At 59.3% G+C, this 20,679-nt stretch overlaps 1 protein-coding gene across 2 annotated transcripts in view; it reads left to right on the forward strand.

Moving 5' to 3' along the window:
- SEC16B (SEC16 homolog B, endoplasmic reticulum export factor) overlaps positions 1-20,426 on the forward strand; it is a 43,107-nt gene extending 22,681 nt beyond the window's left edge. Inside the window, exons 11-26 of one of the 2 annotated variants that reach the window (XM_036016002.1) lie at positions 488-585; positions 2,424-2,505; positions 6,107-6,224; positions 7,414-7,525; positions 9,072-9,177; positions 10,762-10,902; positions 12,027-12,140; positions 12,956-13,028; positions 14,369-14,668; positions 15,484-15,551; positions 16,828-16,956; positions 17,156-17,254; positions 17,640-17,751; positions 17,887-17,966; positions 18,904-19,002; positions 19,661-20,426. In XM_036016002.1, coding sequence (XP_035871895.1) covers positions 488-585; positions 2,424-2,505; positions 6,107-6,224; positions 7,414-7,525; positions 9,072-9,177; positions 10,762-10,902; positions 12,027-12,140; positions 12,956-13,028; positions 14,369-14,668; positions 15,484-15,551; positions 16,828-16,956; positions 17,156-17,254; positions 17,640-17,751; positions 17,887-17,966; positions 18,904-19,002; positions 19,661-19,729 — 1,800 coding nt within the window. In that variant the 3' untranslated portion in view covers positions 19,730-20,426. The remainder of the gene's footprint in view (positions 1-487; positions 586-2,423; positions 2,506-6,106; positions 6,225-7,413; positions 7,526-9,071; positions 9,178-10,761; positions 10,903-12,026; positions 12,141-12,955; positions 13,029-14,368; positions 14,669-15,483; positions 15,552-16,827; positions 16,957-17,155; positions 17,255-17,639; positions 17,752-17,886; positions 17,967-18,903; positions 19,003-19,660) is intronic. The other variant, XM_036016003.1, reaches the window with a different exon arrangement.
- The last annotated feature ends 253 nt before the right edge of the window (positions 20,427-20,679 follow it).

Raw genomic sequence — 20,679 nt, forward strand, 5'->3', positions numbered from 1 at the left:
TACTAGAGGTCATGCCAGTTTACTCTGCCTGTGGTGCATGAGGTTGGCGGGACCTGGGCATGTGGAACTCGTGGCATGGAAGGCCAGCGTATCGCCTTGTCACTTGTGTGCCGAGACTCAGTCCTTGGGGGGAGGTGCTTCTCGAGTTTTCGGTGCTCAGGTTCACCAGAGCATCATGTGTCTTTGCCAGCAACACACTGGTGGGATAGCTGGCTGCTGTGTCTGAGGGGGAGTGAATGAAAGAGAACAGAGGACTCTGACAAAGTCGAGGCTGGAGAAAGGGACAGCGTAGAAATACGTGCCAGCGAAAGCCCCTTTCGCACGGCCCCTGTCTCGTGTCCACGGGTGGGGCTCTGAGAGTCTCCGTGGAGGCCCCGTCCCTCTTGCCCAGGGGCAGCGGCTCCTAAGTGCAGCAGCGAGCTCCTGCTGTCGGGGAAGGTGAGTGGCGCACAACGCCACAACACCGCGTGTGATGCTTTGTTTCCAGGAGGCCTTGGAGTGGGCCATGAGGAACCACCTGTGGGGCCACGCTTTGTTCCTGTCCAGCAAGATGGACCCCAGGACCTACAGCTGGGTCATGAGTGGGTGAGCCGGGGACTCGCCATGGAGACCAGGGGTGCGGAGAGGCCTCCCCACCAGATGGGGGGGTGACAGTGGGAGAAATGCAAGAAGCATTGAGGTGCCCAACCCCCCGAGCGTTCGTCCAGGTTCTTTTCTGAATGGGACGTAGCGTTTCTCTCCCCCAGATTCTTATAATCTACCCACAGACACACTCTTTCTACCCAAGACGCTGAAGAGAACGTTTTAGCAATGTCTCCCCGAGTCAGGGTTTCCAAGGAGTAAGCGGGTTTCTACTTTGCGACAGCTTCTGTCTTTGGAAGGGGCTGTTGGACACAGTCCCATCAGCGAGGGGATGGGAAGGATCACTAAGGTGAACCGAAGGAGCCTTAAGGCTGAGAGCGAGTGCGTGTCCACTGCTCAGTCTTGCGGTGGAGAGATCGGTGCTGAGAAGGCAGGGATGCGGGCAGCAGGGCCGTGAGCTGTGGCAGGAAAGGGCATTTACAGATCCTGAAGTCTTCCCCCGGGGCAGGGGGAGATGGCGAGACTAGAGGGATGTGTGTGGTCAGAAATCAGGCCAGGACACCAAGATCTGGGTGCCAGGTGGACCAGGACAAACAACCACACCAGGACGAGATAGGAATGGAGGTGTGACTTCATAGCCAGGAGTTTGGACTAAGGCAGGTGAAACAGCGAAAGGGAACTGGATCTGATGGAGGTGGTAGGTCTAGGGCGAGCGGGAGGAGGGTTTCCGAGCAAGTCCGTTCAGCCCTAGTTAGCGTCCCTGGGGCAGGTATGGGGCATGGGCGGGGCTACCCTCTTAGCTTCACTTACCTGTGAATTGCCACACACCCTGTTGAGCAGAGCGTTGGCTAGGGAGACGGACACTCTAGTCCAAGTTCAGTCCATGGGGCTAGTGGCTGTCACACTCCCCGGGAGCCTGCTCTTCACGATGGCCTCCTTGGAGTCTCTTCATGGCTCTGCCCCTCAGGCGGCCCGGGGCCTGGTACCCTGGCTGCACCCTCAGCCTGTGCAGGGGCTGGCACGGGGAAGAGCGAGGAGCTTCATCATGTCACGTGCTCTGAGCCTGTGAGGCCAGGGCGCTGCTGTAGGACGGCGCTCTGAGGGGTGACTCTCCCCTGGGGGGGTGGGAAGCCGTCTCCCACGGCCCCACGTTGGAGCATATGCTTCTGCTACAGAGCTTTGCCTCGGGCCATTGATTCTTGACGGCGCCCAGTGAATTGTGAAAAATACCTCTTTCCATTCAGCTCTAGAGCTTATTATACTGCTTGTTTGGCGTATCTCTTGGTTTGCCATCATTGGGACCATTGTTGGTCTCTGTCTGATGCCTTTCTGGTCACTGAGAACGGCTACTTAGTGCCCGTGAGTAAAAGCCCTGCAGACCCGGGCTGGGGATGAGCCAGAGGACCAGCGCTGGGAGCTGTAGGAGTTGGGGGGGGGGAGGTGCTGGAAAGGAGGGGCCCACAGAGAGGAGGTTCAGGATGACTGCTGGGGCCCTTTGGGGCTCTTTGAAATGTGGGTGGGTCACCTCCATGCAGAGATGTTTACCTAAGAATTCGGGTGTCCGTGCCAAAGTGCAGAAAACCTCCCCTGACCACCAGGAGAGCCACCTGGGTGGGTGGCAGAGTGAAGATTCTGTCCTCCACTCCCCCCCCCCCCCCCCCCCCCCCCACCGCCGCAGAAGTGAGGGTGACAAAGGCACAACCGGAAAGCAAAGAGAGACTCTTGTTCCAAAGGCAGCTGCTAAAACCAAATAGAGATACGGACGAGGCCTCGTGCGTCCCGGACGGTGGGCTACAGGCCCTCTCGGCGTGGTCCCCACTGACGGCCGCCTCTCTCCGCAGCTTCACCAGCACGCTGGCGCTCCACGACCCGCTGCAGACCCTCTTCCAGCTCATGTCCGGGAGGATCCCACAGGCAGCCACGGTACGCCTGGGGACGGGCCCTGTCCACACCCGGCATCCTGGGGCCTTAGGGGGAGGAGACTGCTCCGGAGCCGGGGCGTGGCTTCCACGATTAAAGATCAAAATAAGTGTTTGTTAACCACCGACGCTGTGCTACGCAATTGGATGCACATGATTTCATTTCACGCTCGGAGGTAGGGACTCCTGTCCCTGTTTTGGCCGAGGTGGAAACAAAGGTGCTCAGGTGTGAGGCGTAGCGTCGGGGTCCGCCCAGGTCTGCGGGGGCCACTGACCCTGCCCTTCCACAAGGGCTGGCTGCCTGCGGCGCTGTGAAGAACGGGAGGGCCAGCGGCTGTCACTCAGGCTTCCGTGGGCTCCTCCTCCTTTCCGCTCCTGCGCCTCGACCCCTTGCTTCAGGACAGGATAGGTTTTACGTGTGGTCTGGACTTGGGTTTGGCTCCGGAGAAGAGCGAGGCCGGCCGGATCGCTGTCGCGTTGTGAGAGGCTCGGGGTTTTTGCTCCAAGTTAGCCTTCCTGACCTTTGAAGTTCGGTAACTAGGATACGTTTTCGTTGGCTGTCTGGGCCAGCTTTTTTGCGGAATTCGGCATGCTTTTTAAATCCATGTATTCGTATCTGACAGTGCAGAAAGGTTTTCTTGAATTATATCCTTCAGTGATCGTTTTGTTCTATTATTTTGGTATTCTTTCCAGAAACGCCATTTACACACATTTCATTGAATTAAAAAAAAAACTTCATTTGTTTCATTTCGTTATTTCTTCTTTTTTTTGCGTTTCTGGTTTCTACCTTGTAGGTCCCTTCTTGCGTCCTCAGCGGTGTCTGTGCACTTTCACGTTCTCTTCCCTTTTGTCCTCGTTTCTCTGGTTTTTCTCCCGCTGCTGCCCCAAGCTCGGAGGGCGCGTGGACCTCCCCACGTTCGCACCATGTCCTTCCTGGGCCCCCAAAACTTAGCTTTAGGCCCTCGCTTCCAGGAACTGGTTTCGCTACTTTATTTTGCTTCAATTCATGATAAAATATCAGGTAATTGGGTGACAGTTTCTTGTTTCTGATCATTTTTTTCCCCTGGTGAATGTTCCTTCTACTTTCCATGTGTTTTTCATGCTACTCCCCTCCCTTTATCTTTGTAGTGTCATTGCACAGAGCCTGCACTCGCTTCCTGGAGGAGCCGAGTTGTCCTGTTCCGGTTATTTGTGGGAGGCCTGTGCGGGGAGGGGCCGGGCCGTACCCAGGCTGTGCGGCCTTTCCGCATCCCCTGGAGTTTCCTGTGACCGTTTGTGTGGCCTTCGTGCGTCCCCAGCCTGCGGAGATGTCTGTGGGGTCCCCCACCCTGACCCCCGTGGTCCCTCTCTGCTCCCTCCTGAGCGTGCCTCTGCCCACTCTCCATGACTTCTGGCCGCCCTGTCTCGTATTTCCAGGTGCGGGGCTCTGTTGACACCCAGCTTTCATGAAAACGGACTTCACACTTGTGCTTTAGTGTTGTTTTTCTTTGCTGCTTGTGCACAACTCCACGAAAAGGGAAATGACGACTTTCGTGTCCCTTCGTCAACCCCCCGGGCTGCGCCAGAGCCCGGAGTGCGCCCCACCGCTCAGCCGGACGCCTGCGCTCTGCCTCGGCATCGCGTCCCCTGGCGACGCGCAGAAAACGGCGCCATGGATGCAGGGGCCTCTGGGACTCACTCCAGTGGGAGAGTTAGCTAAGTGTTCCCGACTGTTCCGGGAGGAAACTGAGAGGTCAGAGGTGTGGCGCCAAAGCTGTGTTTGATCTTGGTGTCTGAGAGGGTCTAATCGTAGTGTCCGGCGACAGCCGGGACTGCAGTTGCGCGTGGTGTGCGGTGTCGCGGAGGAAGAGCACCGCCGGGGGAAACCGGCCGGGGCTTGGAGCGCAGGCGTAACCGGGACTCCGCATCTGCGCTCTGGGTGCGCTTGGCCTTGTTCCTGAATCTCAGAACCTCGGTTTCTCCTGTCTGTGGGCACGGTGATGCCGAACCGATGGGCCTACTGTGACAATTAAAGGGAGATAACACCTGAACACGTCAGCCGCCGTGCTTGGCTGGGTTGAAATTAGTGAACAAATGCTCGCGCTCCGTCCCTTTCTCTTCCTGTATCTGCTTTACAGCGATTTTTAAAAATCGCTTGTGGAGGAGGCAGAAGAGTGAATTCTAAGTTTTCGTTATTTTTAGCAAAGGCTTTTCTTTTCCTGCTTGCTTCAGTTCCAGCAAGAAAGGGCCGGGCTCCCGCGTTAAGTTGGGGATAATAATAGCACCCACAGCCGGGGACCGGTCCTGGAAGACGCGCTCCGCACAGGGAGCGGCCCACGCTCGGTCAGAGTGCAATAAGTGGCAGCTGCGCTCAGTCCTGTGACTTATTATTGCCATCCTTCCCGCTCGCGCTGCACCGCCCAGGTCAGCAAAGAGTAACGGTCACATGGAGTCCGGTGATGCGTCTTCGCTTCCTTGGGGCAATGACAAAGGCCAGGGATTCGTGGATTGTTTTGACACCCAGATCTGGGGTATTACCGTCAATCTCTACCCACTTGAGGTGACCATTGGGAGACAGAACTGGTCTGCAAATCACCCCTTTCCTGTGCTGGGCTTGCGTGTGCGTGCGCGTGTGTTTTCACCTACATGTGACTTACAAAGTGCAAACCAAGTGTGCCGCACTGTGCTATGTGCTTTACCTCCCTATCTCATAGTATCATCAACAATAATAACCCTCTGGGGTGGAAATTATGATCTCCATTTGAGAGACGAGGAAACGAAGGTTTAAAGACATTAAAAAGTGTGCTGAAGGTCACACAGCTAGTCAGGGGCTGGACTCCAGTGGAACCAGGGCCTGTGTTACTCCTGTGACCTTATGTTGTTTCCTTTATCGATGTTTCCTGCCCTGAAATCCCCCTTCCTTCAGGAGAAGGTGGCCCTAGGGCCAGATGGTAGGAAAAGCACCATTTGTGTGGTCTTTGTTTACACTCTACTGCCCCCTGGTGGACATCTTCTGCCCCTGCATTGTCACCAGAGGGAGGCGGGCATAGCTCTTGTCTAGGAATGCATGAGGCTGGGCCACCTGCCTTGACGTGTTTCCTTCTCCAGGTGGCAGTAGGCTTGTTGTGAAGATGAAAGAAGGCGAGGTATGTGACAGGGTTTTGTAAAACCAGAGAACACGAGCCATTTGCAAGGTGTTAAGAAGTCCAGTGTTCCCCTGACTTCTGATGCTACTGTGGACTCTTCCCCTCGGGAGGCCAGGATGTTCAACCTTCTTCCTCCCATGGACACATCAGGGTTTTATTTTCATTTGCTTCCCCCTAGCTGTCGGGATTGGGGGCACCAGGAAGAAGTTTGAAAATTGGCAACGAATAGTGCCATTTTATCTGTGTTACCCCTCCATGCGCTCGGGTATAACACTGTCTGTCCGCCTGTCCATCACTCTGGGGTTCTGCTTTCTGAAAAGAGAACTTGCAGTCCAGAGCGGCAGCCTGGCCGGCGGTGGAGCGAGTGGCCCCTGAGCTCCTCCAGGCCGGGAAATGGACAGCAGCCTTCCTCACCTCCACCCTGGCCAGGGCTGCACTGCTCAGGAAACTTCCATTTTTTTTTTCTCTGCTGCTTCTCAGAGTTGTGGGGACAAGCAGTGGGGAGACTGGAGGCCTCACTTGGCGGTGATCCTGTCGAATCAGGCCGGGGACCCAGAGCTGCACCAGCGGGCCATCGTCACCATGGGGGACACCCTGGGTGAGCAGAAGCCGGCACGGCGTCCTCCCCCTCCCCCGCCCCTCTAGGGTAGCCCCGGGCCGAGCACACTTTGTGCTTCAGTTCTCAGGTTCTGTGGAGGGTCCAAGACAATGTCCCCAGCTTCCCTTTGACCCAGGAGCCTCAGTGTTTTGGGGACAGAAAGTCCAGGGAAAGGAGTGGCCTCCTCGCCTCTCCGTTTCCCAGAAAATGGGCAGCACATCAGGGCAGGGCAGGCCAGGCCCCAAGACTGGAGTTCGCGGCTGTCTCAGCAGGGTTCAGACTTCCCAGAAGATGAGTTAGGGCACGGGGTATGTCCCCTCCTGTCACCGTTAGTCCTGCAGTGACCCAGCTCGAGCAGACAGGAGATTCCATTTTTGCCTGAACTACCCCGGGGAATTGCGTGCCCTTTATTTCTACCCCCCCTCTGTGAACATGGCCTTATAAACACGTGGGGGCTATTGAATGGCTCGGATCAGTGACTCTCAGCTTTGGTCCAGGGGCAGAACACAGAGAAATCACAGTTCTCTTGTGGAGCTCAGGGAAATACTACCATGTGAAACTCAAAATAGCTTTGTGGGAGGCTCTGCCGAGTCAGATGGCAGGTCACTCGGCCCCCGGCTACAAAGCGACACTGTGTGCCGAGCCCTTGGGTGCCAGGTGCTGTGCTAGGTACTTTACCTGCTTGAATGCACTCAATTTGGAGGTAATAGAAAGTGTGTGGGAGGGCACTTCAAGCCCGGGAACAATTTGGTAATTAATGTGATTTTTATGAGCACCGGGGGAAAGCCTCCCATTGTTTGATCTCCCCAGGGAATGCATTAGGTGGCCAGGAAGCCTGGTTTTAAACGTGGCTCCTCAGAAGTGGTCCTCGTCTTTGCTCAGGTGTAGGCATCTGTTCTCGCTTCTCACCCTTGGGAAGGACTCACATGCTTAGAAAATTCCTGCTCAAAAATCCATTAGGGGCGGCGTGAAACAGTGCCTCATTCCCGCTGCAGAGGATTGAAATGGAATGTCTGAGGCCGGAAATGTGGTGGGAAAGAAACCGAGGGGGGAGGGGTTTGGGGACTGTGAGGCTCTGCCCTCTGACCTACCTCGGAGTCCACCTTCAGCGGCCTCCCCTCCCACCCAGAGGACGGTCCCCACGTGGGCACGGCGCGTGTCATGACTGGGGCTTGTCCTTCCCCTGCAGCCGGGAAGGGGATGGTGGAGGCGGCTCACTTCTGCTACCTCGTGGCTCGCGTGCCCTTCGGCCACTACACGGTGAAGACAGACCACCTGGCCCTGCTGGGCAGCAGCCACAGGTAGGCGATCTTCCGGGGCACAGGAGACGGGAAGGGGAGTTTTGTTTTCTAGGGGTATGCTTTAGCACTCGTTGGGTTTCACGGCTCCATTTTCCGCGGTCTTGGGTGAATCCCAGGTACCGCTGGTCCCCCTGCTCTGGGACTTGTTTCCGCTCAGGTCTGGGCAAGGGGAGGCCCAGCCGGTGCCGCTTCACACCACCAGGGGGCCTTTGGTGAGAGGTGGCGCCTGGGGTTGTATTGTGCGCTTCTGGCCACTTGGTGGCGCCCTGGCTCCACGACCGGGGACTGTCTCTCCTAAAACAGTGTGAGCGCCTTGTGGCGCGGTGTTAGGCAGCCCTGGGCAAAACCGGAAAGTGGAAGAAGTTTTTGCTCAGCTCCTACACCGCTGCCTGGGTGCACAAGCTACTCAGAGTCCCACCTGTCACTCGTTCTCTCTGGGCCCTAACATTAGGCTTTTCCTCCACGTTCTGGACCTCTTTTTCCCGTCCCTGTAATAATGAAGATTTCCCAAGCTCTTACGTTGTGCTACTCATTTTATTTGCACTATTTCCTCCCGTCATTACAAATGTACTCTGTGAAGAAGACGTTCTGTTTAATCTTCGCTTGCTAGAGGAGGGAAACCGAGGCACAGAGAGGCTGAGTAACTTGTCTAAGATAGCACAGCTGGTGTGGGGGGGGGTCAAGCTAGACTTGGAATCCAGACCGTGCGGCTGCAAAGCCCTTGCTTTTGGCAGCTGCCCCAAACTGCCTGCGGCCACAGGCGCGCACGCCCTGTGGCCTGTTCTCTGGGGGCTCTGGCCCCTGATAGCCCGTGGTTAGCTCCTCAGAGAAACCCGTCTGGGCCCCGTGTGACAGCAAGGGCGTGCAGTTCACACGTCTCTCTGCTGGCGTGTATGGCAAGAGGAGATGTCTGGAGATGGAGTCGTGACCCCAGGGACAGCTGTGGTGACGGTGGCGAGCTGTGGAGGGAGAGACGTGGGGCATGACGGGACTCAGATGACCCACACTGACCCAGTTGGCTCCCTCACTGGCTGAGGGAACACCCAGCACAGGGACCGGCGTTGATGTGTGGCTCTGTGGTCCTCCGAGGTCACTGCCGTGCCAGCTCTGATAAGTGCTCCCAGAGTGTCTCATCGCTCCCTCTTTCATGCCCCTGGGCTCAGGCTGGGGGTGGCCCGTGACAGGTGCACGTGCTAGGCTCTCAGGGCCCTCAGGTGAGCTGGGAGGGACAGCAGCCCGCCTCACGGGCCCCCCAGCGAGGAGGGCGGAGGACGAGCACCTTCCCCTTTTCTGCGGCCTGCCCCGGCCGCTTCCCGCAGGGCTGCCGCCCTCCCGGCTGGGTTCTGGTCCTTCCCCAGAGCAGAGCGGAGCAGAGGGGAAGAGCCTTCCCTTGGGGGGGCCCAGAGCCCTTCCCCCTCCAGGACAGGGACTCTGCCGAGGATGAGGATGGGCGCCATTGGGCGCCACTGGTGTTCCGCTACCTGCTGGGACCCACCTTCCTCCCCCGCCCCCACCTCAATCTCTTACGGCTCTTCCCTGGTTTCAGTCAAGAGTTTCCGAGATTTGCATCCACCGAGGCTATCCAGAGGACGGAAATCTTCGAGTACTGTCAGATGCTGGGCCGCCCCCAGTCCTTCATCCCTTCCTTCCAGGTAACTGCACCCACACGGGGCCGGGCCGGCACCTGCGCTGTGTCCTTGGCGGTGGGCAGCTGGGTGTTCGGCTCTGCCCTCCGGCACAGACCAGCTGGGCCGCGTCTCCTACCACCTTTCCCTCGCTCTCTCGAGCTCGGGGAGGGCTAGGGTTTCTCTCCAGGCCCCCTGAAGGTCTGAGTTTTAGGACATGAACGCGAAATGCTGCAGTGGTGTCTGCCGGAAGCCCCCGCCTGGCTCGGACCCATGAAAATCCTGCCCCGGGTCCCAGCTACATGGCGGGCCTGGGCCTGGAGGCCCCAGCTGGTGGGCTGCCCGCCCTGCCCCGCTGCTGCTGCTGACCTGCTCCCCTGACCTCTCTGACCTCTCGGGACTCTCCTGTCTTCAGACTCTGGAAATCACTCCCTGCGCCATCCTCAGCCCCCGGGGCTCCAGCGGGGCCGGTGGCCTTGTCCTTCACGGGTTCTAACCTCCCTGCTCAGCTTCCCCGCGGGGTGCTCTCTTGTCACTTCCAATTCACAGAGACGCCTTCGGCGCCTGCTTCAGTGACACGGTGGCAGTGACACACACGCACACACACACAGACATACACACACCCCTGAGAACACGGGACACACACCAAACCAGACTTTGAAAGTGAATGCATTACTATGTGCAGAAAACGACCCCATTCCAGACTCCCTTCCGCGGTTCCCCAGAGCCCTTCGGGCGCCGGCACAGCCTGCTGGCCGGGCCTCGGGGGACAGACTGGGCCTCGGGGGGCAGGCTTTCAGCCTCCCTGACCCTGCCTTCTGGAGTCAGCCGCCTCCCGTGAGCTCCGGGCTGGTGGTGATGAGAGGAACGGGTCTCCTCGCCTGTGCTCCCCGTGCCTGGCACGGGGCTTTCATGCTCCTCGTGTGTCACCGCCAGCCCCGTGAGGCTGGTGTGGTGTCCGCCCGCCCCCCTTCCCAGGAGGGGAAACGGGTGTTCAGAGCTGTGGGCTCGCATCTCTTGCATATCATTTGTTCCCAGAACACGGATTCTCTCATTGAGTTTTGCCACAACTGGCCCAGAGGTAGTGTTATCGTCCCCATCTCTGGTGAGGCACAGAGAGGCGGGGTCACGAGCTAGTGCGGCACACCCAGCAGGGAGCTGGGACTTGAACTCGGGTCTGCCCGATCCCCGAGCCCTCAGGGTCCATCTCTGCCTGTTGTGCTTGCTTTTGGGAAAGCCCACCCACGTCCGTCCGCACTCCCCCATGGGCTTTAAGCCCCGGCACCAGCCATTGTGTCTTCTTTTACTCGGCCCCCCCGCCCCTCGGCCCCTGGCCCTGTGCCCCACATGGCTTTCCAGGAAAGGGGGACTGCATTTCCATCGTGACCCGGGCCCAGGGAGATGGAGGCATGTGACTTCCATCCCTTTCTCTAGGAGCCGCAGGCTGCACTTGGCCTTGGGCCCATGCCCAGATAGACTGCCCCAGATGGCGCTCGGCCCTCCTTGGTACTTAGATGGCAGAGTCAGAGGAAGCTGGCAGTCTGCTGGCGTCACCCCTTTCTGTCTGTGCCGGCCTGGGTGGACCAGTCACCCGCCCGCTCCTCCTCGCAGGTGTACAAGTTCCTGTACGCTTCCCGGCTGGCAGACTTCGGCCTTGCGTCCCAGGCCCTGCACTACTGTGAAGCCGTGGGCACGGCCCTGCTCAGCCAGGGAGAGAGCAGTCACCCCGTGCTGCTGGTGGAGCTCATCAAGGTGAGCTTCCGAAAGGGTTCCCTGCGCCTGTTTTATCCTCAGTGTTCAGAGCGAGCGGTTGCAAAGTGGCTCAGGCCCGCATTTCCTCTCCTTCGAGCTGCTGCAGAACGGGAGCCCGGGGCTGTCTGTGACCGCGCGTGCATGCCCGGATGTGATAAGCCGAGGCCTGACGCCGGGCAGAAAAGGAGGCTGGGGGCCGGGGCACGGCAGGGGGGCTGGGAACCGGGCATATGCAGTGCCAGACATTCATCCTTGTGCCTGTGTTTCCAGTACAGTGAGACTGCACGTTAGGGTGGAACATTCTAATTATACAGGCTATGCTCAGAGACCATGTTTTAGTGATGGACATAGGAAATGCTCCTTGTTAAAATGCTTCTAAATGCATGGAATGCTTGATCACAGGTGGGATACACTTAGAAAACAAAACAGGTCAACTTGTAGTTCCAGGGGGAAGGAAATCAGGCAAATCGTTCCAATTAATAGAAGAAAAATGTGTTTGCTGGAGAGTACAAAGGCAGCCTACTGTCAGTTTTTGCTTTGCTTTAGGTGAGGTCCTGTGACCCACAAAGCCTGTGGTGCTGAGCCTCCTTGCTCTGAGATTTCTGCCACAGGCTGAGGTCAGTAGTGAGCTCAGGCACCCAGCATGGAGGAGGAGGGAAGGTCTGAAACTTAGTAATGGGATAGAGGGTGGCAATACCAAGTCATCCCCTGACCAGCGGGCACAGGCATCAGCTGGGCGCTGCCCAGAGTTCTGACCTCAGAGTTAGCATTTTAACAAGGTCCCGGGCGGTCCTAGGCGGGTGGGAGTTTGACAAGCACTCGCACACAGCAGACAGCTCTGCAGGAACGTAGAGCCGAAGTAACAGTTTCTCCTCGTATTTCACTTAGCGTCTGACACCAAGGGTGGGTTCCCTGCCTTTGCATGTTGCAAATTTTGCGGACGTATCTGCTGGATGTGCTCTCTCCCGATTACACTTCATAATCTAATTTACAAGTATGTTCCGGCGCGTCCTCCTTCTTCCTATTGCGTCTTCCCCCATTTTCTGGCCATTTCTCTCACTGACTCGCCTCCCCCTGTTCCCTTCTCGCACGCCCCGCCCTGACCCACCTGCACCCCGGCACAGCTAGCCGAGAAGCTGAAGCTGTCGGACCCTCTGCTGATGGAGAGACGCCGTGGGGACCGGGACCTGGAGCCCGAGTGGCTCGTGGGCCTTCGGAAGCTGCACCAGGAGCTGGCGGTGAGCGGGCCTGGGGTGGGGGGGGGGCTGTCTGCGCCCCTCGGAGCTCCCCTTTACCCAGAGGGCCCAGGCACTGACCCGGGCCAGTCCCCGACCCTGTCGCCCACGAGGCCCGGTCTGACCTGGGAGCCGGTGGCAGCTTCTTCCCACCCCGGCTCCTCCCCGGGTGGAAATGGTTTCCTGTGTTCGCGTGTGAGACGGCGGGGCCCTTTCCAAAGCCACCCCTGCCACCCATTCCGAGGTCCCAGAAAATAGGATTCAGGAGGATCAAGGCTTGCACTCCTTCAGGAGCGCGGGGCCACGGCGTGCCCGCGCCTCTTTCATGTCATGCAGGGCGATCGCTTAAAAGACTTCCGCTGGGCCTTCCCTTTTTGTCCTGACAATTGTCAAAGCTGCTGGTCGTAATTGTAACTAATTGGATCGGGGCTCCCTCCATTTTATTTCTCCCGCGCCTTCTGAGAGAGGACAGGGTGCAGTTTTTAAGGTGCCCCTGGCCCTTACTCCCTCCACAGGCTGCTGACTCTGGGGCTTTGGGTTCCTTGCACTTGCCCCTCCCTGGAGGGGACGCAGCGGCCCAGTCCCGTGGTCCTGGGCCCCTGCCCTGCCTGCTCTGAGCAGGGCTAGGAGCCCCGCAGGGCTGAGGCTGCTACCCACCCCCTCACCCCCCACCTCCCCCGCCAGCCCCTGGCATCCCGCGGAGGTTCCCTCACCTCGGTGACTCCCTCTAGTTTCTTTCTGGCTTAATTTCTAAACCGTTGTTCCCTGTTCTTGTTTTCCTTCGTGTCGCTGAAAGGGTTTTCCTTTATCTCCATTAGCAAAAGGTAGCCGGAGACCCTGGGCAGCCCCGTCCCGCTCACTCAGACATTTCGGGAGCCCGAGGACCAACAGGTACCCAACCTGACGCGCCGAGTGTGTGAGTGGCTGGCCCTTGGGAGCTGGTGACAGGAGGTGGCGCCACTTAAAACACACCCGCCCCTCCCGTCCTGCCGCGGCGCCTCCCTGGCCTGTGGCAGGCTGACCCGGTGGCCCGGGCGGGTGCCGTCCCCACGTTGCTCCTGCAGCCACGGTCGTCCTGACACCCCCGAGTCCTCACGCCGTTCCTTCGAGCTTCTGCTTCCCGAGCAGGCTTCAACACTTGTCACTTCCCATCCGTCTCTACCTGGTTCATCTCCGGTCCTGCCGCCTCCCCGGCTGAATACATTTCCCGAGGTCGGAGACGGAGCTTGACCTCTGTCTCCCGTGGGTGTCGGGGAGGATCGGAGCTCTCCAGGCTCTGAGCGATCGGCCGCCGCGCACATGTGGAAATGCGTGCCAGAGCGTTTCCGCACTGACATGCTCCCCCCGCCCCCCCCCCCCCCCGGATGCCCCCGCAGCCGGCTGGGTTGCGTCACCGCCCCTGATTATTCCGCGCCCTCCTCCCAAGCGGTGCGCCAGGGTGCGGTCAGAACGAGGCCTCGTCTCTTCATTGCCGGCCTTTCCCCAGCCTTTCCCGCTCCCTTCAGGCCTGAGTGAGGGGGTAGGCCGGCAGGGCGGGCCTGGGTTTCCAGGTCTGGGCTTTGCTGCTGAGTCGCAGACTCTGTGAAGGTCAAGGGCTGGAGGAGAGCCAGGCTGGGTGTCTCTGAGCGGCCGCTTCTGCTGGGGAGCAGCTGTGTCTCCTGTCACCCAGTTGAGCAGGGGGGACCGTGGCCCCGTCCCACGCCGTGACCTTGGGCCGGTAGTGGCACACACCCGCATCGTAGCCCGTCTCCTCGGCAGAATGGCGGGGCCAGAATGAAGGCCACCAAGGCCCGCCCAGGGCCCGCGCCGGTGCTCCTGTGCCTTGAAAGCAAAGGCATCATTTCTGTGGCCCAGTGGGCACTTTCACTGGAATCTTCCTAAGTTTTAAACACCCAAGCCCACGAGGAACTCCTTGAAGGAGAAAGTTTCTCCAAAAGTAGAAAGAGTTTGGCATCGCAGATGGTAACGTGTGCCTCCCAACCCACTGTCGGGGGCTCGGGGGTCGCACACGGTGGGAGGGAAACGTGGCCTGAGCTCCACGTCGTAAGCAGGGGCGGCGGCACCGCAGTGGCTGTGCCGGGCTTGTCGTCACATCAGTGGCAGCCACGTCCAGGGGCCCGTTCTCACGACCGCTTTCCAGCGAGGACGTGGGAAGGAGTCACTGGGGTGATGGGGACGTGCAGATGCGGCAGTTCAGGTCTCGCCTCTCTCTCTCTGCCCTGTGTCCTTAGAGAACACTTTCTACCAGGATCTTTCGGGACACCCAGGCGACTCGGAAGCCGCTGCAGACCCCTCAGCCCTGTGGCCGACAGTGGAGCCCGTGGGCACGGTCCAGCCCGGCCCCCAGCAGCCCTTTCCGCTCCAGCCGGGCTCCTACCCAGTGGGAGGAGACTGGGGACAGACCGGGGTGCCGGTGCCTCTCTACTCAGTTGCCGAGACTCACCCGCCGGGGATTGGTGGCGGCGTGGCTGTGACAGAGGCTCCCGGAGGACGGGCCTGGGAGCAGGCCCAGCAGGCACAGCCGAGTCCTGGTAAGGCCCGGGCTGGGCTGGCAGGTGGGGGTGAGCCGGTCTGGAGGGAGGGAGCAGATGCGGGGAGGCACAGGCCGGTGGGGAGCTGGGAAAGACCTGCATGGGGGTGTGCCCGTGACAGAGGGCCTACTGTGTGTCGGCCCCGGTGCTGGTGCCCTGCACATATCCGAGGGAGCTTGCTCTCTGCTGGGAAAAGCACAGCAAGGCTGACAGCGGCCCCGCCTGCCCTCCCTGGGGCCACATGGTTTCTAGGGGAGAGGCCGCAGGGTGGAGAGCTGTGGTGAAGGTCAAGTCCTCCTGCTGAGGCCCAAGAGCTCGCTGCCCACCAAGACCTGTGCTCCTGTCCGGGTCCTGGGTGTCCGAGGCCCATCAGGCCTTGGACCACAGGGCTGAGAGTGGGCGAGCAGTGCTGGGGGTCGCCAGGGAGGTGCAGGAGGCCAGCCAGTTGGGTTGGCTCTTGGACCTTCTGAGATAAAGGTCTGCCCACCACGGGACACTCAAATGGAGGGAGTGGCCTGGCCGGGGAGGACCCCACATCCTAGTTTGATGTGGCCCTGGTGCCAGGGTTCCTGGGAACAACCGTGGTGTCCAGGGTAGAGGAAGGGTGACTGGCATGTACTGGGGCAGCTGGAATTGGACTGAGAGGCTGGGCAAGGGGGTGCTCAGGCTCAGTGTGATATGCTTGGGGCTTCAGGCTGGGAGCCCCAGCTGCTGCGCGGGTAGGAGAGCCAGCCGACTGTCCCCACTCCCTGCCTCGGGACGGTCAGAACAGCTGCCGTCGAAGATCATGACATTTGTTCCTTTTCGTACCGCAGGAGAGAACGCGGCCTCTCTGGACACTTTCCAGCATCCCGACGGTCCAAAGGTGGTTTCCGAGCCACAGGTGAGAGGAGGAGGCCGGCCCTAAGTGTCAGGTTTCCCTGGTCCCCAGGGTCCTCAGCCACCTGCACACTCCCCCCTCCGCCTGGCCCTGCTCAACCTTCCCCACGGTACCCTGTCTGTGCTCATCTCCTCCACACTGAGTCCTGAGACGTGGGGACACTGAGTTCCTGGACACTCCGTCCCCGCTCCCACCTGTGACCCCCACCCCGGCCAGGGCAGCGGGGCCGGGCGTAGTGCGGCCTCACAGGGCTGTTCCATCCGACTCACTCTCCTCACCCTCACACCGCACGCTCGCCACACCCTGCCCCGTCCGGGAGACTCTGGATATGTCTTCCTTTTGTTTTTTCTTTTCATTTGTACGTTGCTTTGCTCCCGAGAAGGGCCTACGGCAGCTCTGTCTCTTGCCTTCGGAGATGCTGTGAGGTCCCCGAAGTGACCGTGTCTAGTTAGTCGTGGCATCGAGCGGTCGCATGGGCGCTCCCTTCCCCCAGCAAGGGCAGCGCTGGCCCCAAGCGTGAGATGTCCCTCAGCCGCGCCTGGTCGGTCGGTTGTACCACGTACCTTTCTCGCGTCCTGGCTGCCCACAGGGCTTAAAAACCTGTGTACTTTGCTTTTTCTTTTTCCGACTGAAAAAGTGGTACATTCTTAATTATAGAAAACTTAAAAAATAAAGAGTCAAGCCCATATCCCTCATAATCCCAAAGTCAAATAGTTGGTTATTTCAATACTCATATATGTGTATGTACGTATGTATACACACAAACAACATGTTTTACATGGTTAAGGACAAGCATGAATGCAGCTTTATTTCCTATTCGGTCTTTAATGCTGTAAAATGAGGTTTTTAGTGGGGTGGGATGAGATTTTCTAGGAGGAGTGGGTTTGGGGGTTACTCGGACTGTCCTTGCGGGTTTGTGGGTCCCTGCGGGGTGTTTCCTGGCCCTCTGCACTTCTGGCGGTAGCCTTCCCTGCCCCTGCTCCGGGCCTTGGTGTGGCCCCGGAAACCCGGTGTTCCCAGGGGCTGGCACAGCGCCCAGACCCCCAGGGGACTGGGGATAACGTGTGGACCGTGGTCGGGCTCTGGCCTTGACCTGAGGCCTTCGGCAAGTCCTGCCGCATGGCTAAGCCCTACCTCCTCATCAGCGAAGTGTGAGCCGGTAGGACGAGCCCACGGAGTGGGTGAGCAGGCCAGGTCAGGTGACGGCATCCAGGTACAGGTGCCGTTATGACCTGTCCAGGGCGTTACACAGGTGAGCTCTTGTTTTCTTTCATCCCAGGTGCCGCTGATTCCCGGGACACAAGACATTTCCGAGAGCGCCGCCGTTTCAGCCAAGGAGGAAGAGGAGGAGGATTCTTCTGATGAGACCGATAGAAAATCTTCCCATCACACCGCGCAGGGAGCAAAGGTAGGAGGCGCGGGGCAGAGCATGCAGGTGGAGGACCAGGGCTTCTCTTCCCAGCAGACTGGGGGTCTGGGCTTGGGCTGTGTCCCGGCCCCACGTCACCCCCTCACCCTGGGGGGGGGCTAATCTCACGTCCAGAGGGAGAATCACACCTGCAGGCCATTGACCTCTGCTCCCCTGCCCCCGTCCCCTGCACCCACAGAGCTCAGGGTTTGGCTGGTTCAGCTGGTTTCGCTCGAAGCCCACCCACAGCGCATCGGCCTCCGGAGATGAAGACTCCTCAGACAGCCCCGACTCGGAGGTAACGTGGCGGAGGGACCAGGACGCCCCAGCCTATGTGGGCCCCTCCCAGGATGGCTCCTCCGGCGCAGAGGGCCTGGCGTTGGTTGGCCTTGGACTCCAGCCCCATCCGGGTGCAATGGAGGTTTTGTGCAGGGACAGAGGTCGTGGGAAGTAAATGGATCCTGTGAAGGGAAAGGCCGTAAAAGTTAGGATGACGAGTTGCAGCTCAGAAGGCTGGCGATCGCTGGGAGTCACGGAGCAGGGGGTGGCCCCCAGGATGTGGGGTTGGGGGGAGAACACCCCACGAGGGTTGTGGGTGGAGGCCCCGGGTGGGCGCTGCAGGAACACGAGCAGGGCCGCGAGGATTTGCCGACCACCAACACTGTCTTTCCTTTCTCCCCAAGCAGGAGACCCCCAGCGCGTCTCCTCCCGCCCAGGCTGGCTCAGGCCCCTCCCTGACGCCTCTCCCAGGGCCCCCGTCTCTGCCAGGCACCGGCACCTTCTCCAGGGCCACAGGTACGGCCAAGCTCGTGTCCCCTGGGCCGCGGTGGTCTGCTCCACGCTCCCCGGCAGTTGGGGGTGCCTTCTGGGGGTGGAGACTCCTCAGTCCCGGCCAGTGGAAACAGCCCTGATGCATACACGGCTTTCTAGGTGCGGGTGAAGCCCAAGGACCGGCGTCCAGCTGGGGGACAGCCGAGGTCACTGGGAACGGAGGCTTGTCCGGGCCACAGGTGAGCAGCCCGAGGGCGGGCGCCCAGGGCCCCGCCGGAGGCCTGGGTGCGAGGACGGCCCCATCAGGGGGAGGCGGGGAGAGCTTCACTGTGGGTTTGCTGGAGTTGCCACGACAACGGGCCACACGGGGAGCTGCTTAAACAAAGCGATGGAAGTTTGTGTCCTGCCCACTCGGAGGCTGGGACCCGAGATCAGGGTGTCGGCAGGTGGGTTTCTCCCTCGGCCTCCCTCCTTGGCTTGTGGACGGCCGCCCCTCCCGAGTCTTCCCGTGGCCACCTCTGTGTGCGTCTGTGTCCACGTGTGCTCTTCCTCCATGGACACACCAGTCGTGCTGGGTTAGGGACCCCCGCAAGGACCTCTCTTTGCCTTCATCCCCTCTGTAAGGACCCTATATCCCAACCCATCCTGAAGCACTGGGAGTTAGATTTGAGCATATGAGGTTTTGGGGGGGGCATGACTCAGCCCATAACTGCTTCCTTGGGCGAAATCTGCAGAACTTTCCGTGCCCCAGTGGGAGGCAGAGTTCACCCGTGTCCTTGGCGAGGGCTGTGACGAACTCTCGATGAATTGTCTACACTGGTACGCTTTCGTGCTGATGGCCAGGGGGACGCTTTTATTGCCTGTGGCCTGGTTGGAGCACTCTTAGGGCTCTTTAGACCTTTCAAAGAAAATGCTACTTTTCACGATGCTATCAGTACCACTTCCTGGGGCCTTTTCTCCTCCTGCACTCCAGGTACAGCCATACCTGAGCCCCCACAGTGCCGCCTCACACCCGCGGGCTGGCTGTGCCCACTGGAACTGTGTTTGTTTGCTCGAGACTCCCCGAGTTATATCCAGGAGCCTTCCCATCACCCTCTCCTGACCAATGTTGACCCTCAGGGACGCCCTTGGCGCTCTGGCATCGGTGACTGATTTTTCTGTTATTCTCTGTCACAGGGCGTTTCCTCCGAGCACTACTTCAGCCCCGGTGCCCTGCCCCCCCCGCCCCCCATGAAAGGGGCAGTTCCTCTCTACAACCCATCTCAGGTCCCTCAGGTAAGGAGGCCCCTCGGGGCGGGGGTCAGCGCAGGTTAGAGATCCGGGTTCACAGTCCTAGTGGACCACTTATGGTGCGACAACAGCTCAGTGCAGCAACAGCTGTTGCTTCTCGGGCAACGGCTCGCCCTTTCCAAGTCTCGGTTTTTGCATCTGTAAAACGGGCTGAGGAGTGGCTACCTCTCCGAGTGGTCGTGGGGGTTCAGTAGGAGCATGTATGTGTGTGCAGGGCCTGGCACACAGAGGAGGGTCAGTCAGTGCTGCCGTGGTCAACGCTGACCTTTCGTGCATCTCAAGACTCAGGGGACACAAGTGGTGGTGATGTCACCAGAGACCTCGCACCATTGCTGTGTCCTGGGGTGAGGGGATCCTTGCCAACACTGGAAAAGGCCAAAGTCCCTGCTCTGCAGTGATCTGGGGACACCGATGGCTCTACTATGTCCCTGGGCACCCCCCCGTTTATAAAACCGAATCTGTTTTGCCGTATTTAAGAGATCAAGGTGCTGGGTGGACATCGGTTGTTAGAACATCACACTGGGGAGCCAGATGCAGCTAGAGCATTCTAGACGCTCAGGTTGCTCAGCGTGGCCCAACCTGTCAGCCCTGGGAGGAGTCACACGCGGGGCTCTAATCCAGTGTGGCCTTGGTTCTCTTCCAGCTCCCCACGGGTCTGAGTGCGAGCCGGCCACATCGCCTCGCGCAGCGCCGCTACCCGACCCAGCCCTGAGGAGCGACCACTCATCCATTCGTCGCCTCCCAGCCCCTCTGCCAAGTCAGGGCCCCAGGAGGGTTGTGCCGGCCTGTTGCCTCCACTGGGCACGGAGAAGGCCAAGGGACAGGGTCCCGCGGGGTCCAGTTCCGTCCAGTCTCTTAAGATCAGCTTCGCACGACAGAAATGGCTCCGTCAGATGGAAAAGCTGGGCATGGTCGCAGACGGGAGGGGAGCAGGGAGCAGGTGTCACCCATGGGGCAGCTTAGAGGGTGGTGGCTTCAGATCCCCAGACCAGTTGGGGCCGGGGACACCACCAAGGACCCCAGTGGGCCCTGCAGCAGGAGCTCTGGGGCAGGGCCGTCTCAGGCCACCCTCCCGGACTAACCTGACTTCTCCCTCAGGTTCACTTATAGACCAGCAATCCGCGGCTGTCCTTAGCAAACGTTTTTACACGAAAACTTGATTATTCTTGTCATCATTCCCTTTTCAGTGGCATTTCAGCAGTTTCCCTGTTGGTCCCCCTTTCGTGCCCATTTTTAGGCGGTTCAGATTAATTATATTTCTCTCACTTTCTTAGCCGGTCCTATTTTTTCACATTCTGGCATCTGGCTATCAAGTTAGATTGCCGTAGGCATCAGATCGTCATGGCAACTACTGAACCTAATGGTGCAGATGGATGGAACATCAGTCAAATAAATGATGGAAAACATTTTCTAAAAATTCACCCCTTCCCCGAGAGAGGGGGAGGGAGTCCATGACATTGTGTATCCCCTGCTCCCTGCTCCAGACCTTTGCAAGTCCATGTTCGGGGGGTCGCCGGAGACAGAGGGGGGAGGGGCACATCTTGGAGATTTCCATTCTTTTTCTTTTGGACCCAAAATAGAACGGACGGGTGCTGTTTGTCAGATTGGCGGAGAATCGCTCCGCCGCCCGAAGAACATTGTGTTTTGTGCGTGTGACGGTGC

Source organism: Phyllostomus discolor, chromosome 14 (assembly GCF_004126475.2).
Source record: "Phyllostomus discolor isolate MPI-MPIP mPhyDis1 chromosome 14, mPhyDis1.pri.v3, whole genome shotgun sequence".
Lineage (NCBI taxonomy): Eukaryota > Metazoa > Chordata > Mammalia > Chiroptera > Phyllostomidae > Phyllostomus > Phyllostomus discolor.